The 8,454-nt window shown below is 41.5% G+C and overlaps 2 protein-coding genes across 2 annotated transcripts; both read left to right on the top strand.

The window, feature by feature from the left end:
* The first annotated feature begins 543 nt into the window (after positions 1 to 543).
* Positions 544 to 1,503, top strand: LOC118986271 (olfactory receptor 3A1-like). Its single transcript, XM_037045045.1, has one exon. It carries the CDS (start codon positions 556 to 558, stop codon positions 1,501 to 1,503), a length of 948 nt encoding a protein of 315 aa, XP_036900940.1. The 5' UTR covers positions 544 to 555.
* Positions 1,504 to 1,676: 173 nt separating this feature from the next.
* LOC118986257 (olfactory receptor 3A2-like) lies at positions 1,677 to 5,172 on the top strand. The gene is made up of 2 exons (XM_037045035.1): positions 1,677 to 1,680; positions 4,343 to 5,172. Exons 1-2 carry the CDS (start codon positions 1,677 to 1,679, stop codon positions 5,170 to 5,172), a joined length of 834 nt encoding a protein of 277 aa, XP_036900930.1.
* Positions 5,173 to 8,454: the final 3,282 nt, after the last annotated feature.

Raw genomic sequence — 8,454 nt, 5'->3', positions numbered from 1 at the left:
CACTATCCTCTGGTTTGCAGGCCCATGCTCAATCCACTGAGCTACACCAGCCAGGGCCGATCTCCACTATTCTTGAAGTCCTTTCATCTAGTTTATGTGTTAGAGTTTGGGAGATTTACTAGTTTCTTGGAAGCCTGTATCTTTATTCTTGCTTTGTTTATTTTGGGAAGAGAAGAGTTCTGAGAAGAGAAAGCTCCAGAATTACTCTGCCTTGTTTAAATCAGAAATATACTTCCTACTTGTTGTTTTTTTTCCCAAGGATTTTGCCCTTCATAATATATACAAATAGATTCTTTCAGCTAAGATAGGAAGGGAGGTCCAGGAGGGTGATATCACCTGTCCATACAACAGAAAATGAGCTAAAGCTGTTGAAGAAAATGTGGTGAGAGAGTTAATAGATTTGATGTCTCCTTGGGAGCAGGAAAGTCCTTACGTGGAAAGGGGGAACTTAGGAAAGGGCTAAGCCCATAGAGAGGAGTGTATTTTCCTATTTTTGGAAAAGTAAATAGAGAGAATTTATTCTTTATCTCTTTGGATGTTTCCTTGCAGGAACTAATGCAGCCAGAACCTGGGGCCAATGGAACAGATGGTACTGAGTTCATCCTGCTGGGCTTGGTGGAGACACTGGAGCTCCTACCAGTTGTCTTTGTACTCTTCCTCTTTGCCTACCTGGTAACAGTTGGGGGCAACCTGAGCATCCTGGCAGCCATCTTGGTGGAGCCCAAACTCCACACTCCCATGTACTTCTTCTTGGGAAACCTGTCAGTGCTGGACATTGGATGTATCACTGTCACTGTTCCCTCAATGCTGGGTCGTCTGTTGACCCACAAGCATGCTATTTCTTATGGAGCTTGCCTCACACAGCTTTTCTTCTTTCATCTCCTGGTTGGTGTGGACTGCTTCCTGTTGACAGCCATGGCCTATGACCGATTCCTGGCCATCTGCCAGCCCCTGACCTACAGCACCTGCATGAGTCTGACGGTCCAGAGGATTTTAGTGGCTGTGTCCTGGGCCTGTGCCTTTACCAATGCATTGACCCACACTGTGGCCATATCCACACTCAACTTCTGTGGTCCCAGTGTCATCAATCATTTCTACTGTGACCTCCCACAGCTCTTTCAGCTGTCCTGTTCCAGCACCCAACTCAATGAGCTGTTACTCTTTGCTGTTGGTTTCCTAATGGCAGGTACACCCATGGCTCTCATTGTCACCTCCTATGCCCATGTGGCAGCTGCAGTTTTCCGAATCCACTCAGTGGAGGTCAGAAAAAAAACCTTCTCCACATGTGGTTCCCATCTCACTGTGGTTGCTCTTTTCTGTGGCTCAGGTATCTTTAACTACATGCGACTAGGTTCAGCCAAGCTTTCAGATAAGGATAAAGCTATTGGAATTTTTAACACTATCATCAACCCCATGCTGAACCCAGTCATTTACAGCCTCCGGAACCCTCACGTGCCGGGTGCCCTCTGGCGGGTGATCACAGGGAAGCGGTCACTGACTTGATAAACTGTGCAGTGTCACTTCCTCCTTTTCTTCTTGGAATAAAGGAAAAATCCTCTGGAGCCAATAGCTAGAACAAATGATCCAGGACTGTTTCTATCTCTCTGAGCATGATGCTTTTTTTGGAGGTGGTAATAGTTATTGTTTTTCAAAGAAGCCCTGCCTCGTTATAGGCAATGGGTATGTAAATTAGTGCTAGGTCAGGTCAGTTGACAAAGTACAACTTCAGTCACTGACTGCTCCCTATACTGGGTAGAAGTGAAACCTAGGAGTGCTTACAGGTTCATATCCCACAGGGAATGGCTTTTTGGTTGGTTAGATTTTGGGTTTCCAAAAATATCCCTGGAGATTTCCCTACCAGGGGGTCATCTGATTCCCTCAGGCCCAGGTATGGCTGGCCTGTTTATAAAACTTAGGTCTAGAGGTCAGGATTATTTTCTCTCTTTCATCAGGCTGCTGCAAGACTAAAAGAGCACCTCATCTCTTTGCTATCACACAGAGATGCCCTGGCAGACAGAGGAGACAGATGGGGAGCTGTGCCGTCTTGTGTTCTCTGGAAACTCCTGAGAGCATGATCACTGTGCACACAACTTTAAAACTCTGTCAATGAATATGATACCTGTTATAATACCATGATGAATTTTCCCCATCTTTCCTGCCTCATATGTTTCAAATCTTTGAAAAGCTAAGCACTTATAATCTGAATATTATTTCAACACTAACTCTTCTCCAGAATATTCCATATGAATTTCCCCTCTAAAGTTTTACACTTAGTCCCCTAACCTGTTAGCTAAGACAACACATATCTGTAAATATATGTCTGCTGTATTTTGTGACATCTCACCTTAAGTTTCTGTTTTTAGTGGGAAAGTTTGTCTATTACCTAGAACACTATTTTATCTTGTGGAAATTAATGCTAGGTCTTATCTCCTGCCCTAGTATTAATTTACATACCCATTGCCTTATCTGCTTACTAGCCTTTTGTTCAGTAATCATTTAGCTGAATTTTTCTTCCAGCCTTCCCATTAGGACTAAGTGTCTATTCCTGGCATCCCTATTGTGCCATTGATGAGATAGAAATTATGTGCCATTGTGGCCAGTATGAGGTTGTCCAGGGTCACCAAGGAGACCAGGAAGTAAAGCTTTGCCAGACATGCTGCATAAAACATGGCTTTATTCTGGAACTGAAGGTTCACCAGCATTTTTGGGACTATGTTGGTGACAAAGAAGGGGTCAGCGAAGGAGACATTGGCCAGAAAGAAGTACATGGGAGTGTGCAGGCATAAGTCAGTGCTTATGGTCAGGACGGTGAGCACATTTCCTACCAGTGTGACCAGGTGCATGGACAGGAACATTCAGAACAGGGCCTCCTGGTCTTCAGGAATCTCAGAGAGCCTCGGGAGTATGAAGTCTGAGACCTATTCTGGATGCTTCCATGCATTTCCCTACCTTTCTGCCTCATCAACATCAATAGACATTTACTATATGCCCTCAATCAAATCAGGGCATTCATATAAACAAAACCAACGATGTTCCTAAGATGAACATAATTTAGACTACATTTTGTAATATTTTTAGATTAGCAACAAAATTAAAAGAGAAACAAAATCATAACATGGTACATCTTTTTGCAACTCAGTTGTTCCAGCAACTCTAATCTGTCATACTCTATATCAGGCATATTATCTATGTTTAATGTCCAACCCATCATCTTACAATACTCCCGAACTGATTAATGATTACTGCTTAAGATATTGAATCAATTTAAATGACATTTTAAACAGCTGTAAGCATTATAAGACATGGCTATTGTGGGTTTGACAAAGAAGAGGAATATTAATACTGGAAAGGAGGACAATTATTTTATTATTTGCTGATAGGACAGTCTATCTGGGAAACCTAAGATAATCTGCTGAAATAAAAAAATGACTTCCGTAAAGTGAATAGAGCAAAAGTAATGATGTTCCCCATCAGCCATACAATGCAATGGGTAAGACTGTGTGATCAGATGCTGGGATTCATGTCTGAGCTCTTCCAGTTTCTGTGAGACATCAGGCAAGTAACCTGATTTCTTTAAGACTTGCTTTTCTTCCAGCATGGATGGATCTGGAGAGCATTATGCTAAGTGAAATAAGCCAAACAGTGAAAGACAAATACCATGTGCTCTCACCAATAAGTGGAACCTAACAATAAAACAAAAGAGCATCAAAATATAACCAGAGACAGTGAAATTAAGAACAAACTGGCAGTAACTAGAGAGGATGGGGAAGGGATAGTGGCGGAAAAAGAAGGAAGGATTGTCAAAGAACATGTATAAAGAACATATGGACAAAGCCAAAGTGGAGTAGGATCAAGGGTGGGGGATAGGAATGGCTGGGGTTGGGGAAGAGATGTGGGGGGAAAATGTAGACAACTGTACATGAAGAATGATTTTTTCAAAGGAGAAAAAAGGCTTTTTATGTGAGAAATGAGTAGCAAGGATAAAATTAAGTCATAAAGTGCTTAACACAAACAGGTGGTATGTGTGGGGCACTCAATAAATATTGCTTGTTATTATAAAAATTTATATATGTAAATAATCAGGTGAAAATACTATGTAAAATAATATCAATGAAATAATTTAAAACATGAAGATAACAGGAATTGGGCAGGACATTTCAATTCTCCATTTCTCCATTTAATAATAAGTGATAGACTTACTAATTTCTGGGTAGAAAGGTAACATATTATAAAGGCACATATTTATCTGAATTAATCTATAATTTATTTTATTTATTTATTTTTAAAATTATTCTATTGTTGTCAAATTACAGTTGTCTGCATTAATCCTCCACCACCCCAGACAAACCCACTCCCTCCCTTGCTTGCACCCCCTGNATCTTGGTGGAGCCCAAACTCCACACTCCCATGTACTTCTTCTTGGGAAACCTGTCAGTGCTGGACATTGGATGTATCACTGTCACTGTTCCCTCAATGCTGGGTCGTCTGTTGACCCACAAGCATGCTATTTCTTATGGAGCTTGCCTCACACAACTTTTTTTCTTTCATCAGTTGGCTGGTGTGGACTGCTTCCTGTTGGTAGCCATGGCCTATGACCGATTCCTGGGCATCTGCTGGCCCCTCACCTACAGCACCTGCATGAGTCTGATGGTCCAGAGGATTTTGGTGGCTGTGTCCTGGGCCTGTGCCTTTACCAATGCATTGACCCACACTGTGGCCATATCCACACTCAACTTCTGTGGTCCCAATGTCATCAATCACTTCTACTGTGACCTCCCACAGCTCTTTCAGCTGTCCTGTTCCAGCACCCAACTCAATGAGCTGTTACTCTTTGCTGTTGGTTTCCTAATGGCAGGTACACCCATGGCTCTCATTGTCACCTCCTATGCCCATGTGGCAGCTGCAGTTTTCCGAATCCACTCAGTGGAGGTCAGAAAAAAAACCTTCTCCACATGTGGTTCCCATCTCACTGTGGTTGCTCTTTTCTGTGGCTCAGGTATCTTTAACTACATGCGACTAGGTTCAGCCAAGCTTTCAGATAAGGATAAAGCTATTGGAATTTTTAACACTATCATCAACCCCATGCTGAACCCAGTCATTTACAGCCTCCGGAACCCTCACGTGCCGGGTGCCCTCTGGCGGGTGATCACAGGGAAGCGGTCACTGACTTGATAAACTGTGCAGTGTCACTTCCTCCTTTTCTTCTTGGAATAAAGGAAAAATCCTCTGGAGCCAATAGCTAGAACAAATGATCCAGGACTGTTTCTATCTCTCTGAGCATGATGCTTTTTTTGGAGGTGGTAATAGTTATTGTTTTTCAAAGAAGCCCTGCCTCGTTATAGGCAATGGGTATGTAAATTAGTGCTAGGTCAGGTCAGTTGACAAAGTACAACTTCAGTCACTGACTGCTCCCTATACTGGGTAGAAGTGAAACCTAGGAGTGCTTACAGGTTCATATCCCACAGGGAATGGCTTTTTGGTTGGTTAGATTTTGGGTTTCCAAAAATATCCCTGCAGATTTCCCCACCAGGGGGTCATCTGATTCCCTCAGGCCCAGGTATGGCTGGCCTGTTTATAAAACTTAGGTCTCGAGGTCAGGATTATTTTCTCTCTCTCATCAGGCTGCTGCAAGACTAAAAGAGCACCTCATCTCTTTCCTATCACACAGAGATGCCCTGGCAGACAGAGGAGACAGATGGGGAGCTGTGCCGTCTTGTGTTCTCTGGTAACACCTGAGAGCATGATCACTGTGCGCACAACTTTAAAACTCCATCGACACATATGATACCTCTTATAATACCATGATGAATTTTCCCCATCCTTCTTGCCTCATATGTTTCAAATCTTTGAAAAGCTAAACATTTATAATCTGAATATTATTTCAACACTAACTCTTCTCCGGAATATTTCATATAAATTTCCCCTCTAAATTCTTACTCTTAGTCCCCTAATCTGTTAGCTAAGACAACCTATATCTGTAAATACAAGTCTGTTGTATTTGGTGATGTCTCACCTTAAGTTTCTGTTTTCAGTGGGAAAGTATATCTCTAACCTAGAACACTATCTTACCTCATGTGCTGCTTACCAGCCTTTCGTTCAGTAATCATTTAGTTGAATTTCCCCTCTAGCCTCCCTATTAGAACTAAGTGTCTATCCTTGGCATCCCTACTGGGCCACTAATGTTTCACAATTCATTTCCCTCATAATTCCTTTGCCTATTTCTGTGGCATGGCTTCTCTGTGATATTTTATGAGGATAAAGGGATTGAAAGGATGGGCAAAATGGAGGTGAAGAGAAAGGATTTGATAGAGAGAAATAAAACAAGATTCAAATGGGGAGTTTGTGAAAAAATAAATGAAAAATGAGAAACAGGGAAAAACAAGATAGAGTTGCAAGCAAAAGTGTACAGGTACTGGAAGGGTCAAATAGGGTAGAGATAGAGTGGGAGATGAGGAACAGTGGAGAGATCTGACAAGAGGAAGGAAGTGGAGTAACACAATTAGTAGGTCAAGGACAGGAGATGTGAGCTTCCTATTCTGCATTTTCCAGAAACATCCAGTTCTGGCAGCCCTGATGCCATCATTGTAGTCCATCCAGTCTACCAAGAGTAAAATAATATTTTAAATTATGATAAAAGTGCTAAAAGTGTAGCATAAGGCCCTGGCCAGGTGGCTCAGTTGTTTGGAGCATCCTCCCATATAGCAAAAGTGTTGCAGGTTTGATTCATGTCAGGGCACATACATGTGTTGAGGGTTCTATACCTGGTAGGGCACATATGGAAGGCAAGCCATCAATGTTTCGCTCTCACATTGATGCCTCTCTCCTCCCTAAAGTCAATGAAAGCATGTCTTTAGGTGACCATTTTTTAAAGTGTAGCATAGGGAACTCATTTTCTGTTTCTCTGAAGAGAAGATGTTCCTAGAATGTTAGGGTGAAGGTTTATCAGAGGGGAAAATAGGAGAAAAGAGTGCTGATATTTCCTCCATCTCCTTCTCTAACATCTCATCAGAGTTAGTGACTAACTCTCCTCAACTCACCAGGTTATTCCTTGCCTTTTGGGTCAGGCATGCCAATACTGTGAAAAGCCAGGGGGAACAATGGCTCTTTTTTCATCTTGTTTGAGTCACCAATTTTCAAGGATACAAAAAGCCAGCTTCCTTCAAGGGTCAAGAAAACTGTAGAGGAAGACTAGCGACATGGCTATCACCTTATCACTTCCTATCCTTCACAATGCTCTTGACCTTGAGTAAGTTCTCTACTTTCTCTGGGCTGTACTTGACAGAGCCACAAGGGAATCATCACGGTTTTTCCACCTCTAATCTCCAATTCTACTAGTCTGAATGAACAAAAAAACTGTGTCACTCTGTTTACCCTGAAGAGAGACCACATTTGCCACCATCACTTCTAGCGTCCAGCATTTAACCCTATGGTGGAACAGAGCTTTTTGTTTCCTTTCAAAATCCCTGTGTCTTGGGTATTTTAGCCATATGAACACTGATCTAAAGCCTCAAGGGATGATTGGGGCAACATCACCACTGGATACAATTGATCCATGGGCTCAGCATCACAAAGGATGACCGAGGATATGGATTCCCAGCATTCTGTCCACCCTCTGGGATCACAGAGTTTCCTAACAATTTGTAGTTTCTTCACTTTCCTTTAGAATTTGTCTCTGCTTTTTTTATTCTGAATTTGAAATGTTTGTTATTAAAAAATTTCATTCTATATGTCATATATCCCGATGTGGAAGTTCAAGCAATAGAGAATGTCACCAATGCCCTTTTATACTGTGTTGACCATAATCCTCTGATCTAAAGCCGCTATTGATAATAGTTGGTGTTTAGCCTTTCAGGCAAGTGAATCCACACATGCTGACACACACACACACACGAATTATCAAAACACCACAATTTTTTGTAAATGGTTTGGTCCCTGTTCGCATTACAAAGTACAATTCTTACATGTCAAGCAGCAAATCTAACTCATCTCTTCTAAAGGCTGTGTACTATTTTATTTCATGTATAAACTATATCTTTTTAACTAAACCTATATTGATGAGATTTGAGTTATTCCTTTTTTATTTTCTTTTTTGTAATTGCTAATAATACTGGGATGATGTTCTTATTTACATATCTTCTCATGCTTCTGAAACTATTTTCACTAAAGTCATAAAAGTAATTATGTGTTTATGTGTGGCGGGGAACCCATTTTAAGGAAATGAAGTTAAAAACCTGCAAATACTGGTTGCAGGCCAGTTCCCTGCAGACAAGTTCCCAGCAGGGAATGCACAAGAGGCAACCATACATTGATGTTTCTTTCCCTCTCACCTTCCCCTCTAAAAATAAATAAATAAAAAATTTAAAAACCTGCAAATATTCTGCCTTTCTACTTGCCAAAAACTGTGCTCTGTTTTACCATGTCTTCATTGGGAGTTTGACAAATTTCCAGGCCAAA

Source organism: Sturnira hondurensis, unplaced genomic scaffold (assembly GCF_014824575.4).
Source record: "Sturnira hondurensis isolate 20B ecotype Veracruz unplaced genomic scaffold, ASM1482457v3 Scaffold0004248, whole genome shotgun sequence".
NCBI lineage: Eukaryota > Metazoa > Chordata > Mammalia > Chiroptera > Phyllostomidae > Sturnira > Sturnira hondurensis.
This window is presented reverse-complemented; position numbering and strand designations above follow the sequence as displayed.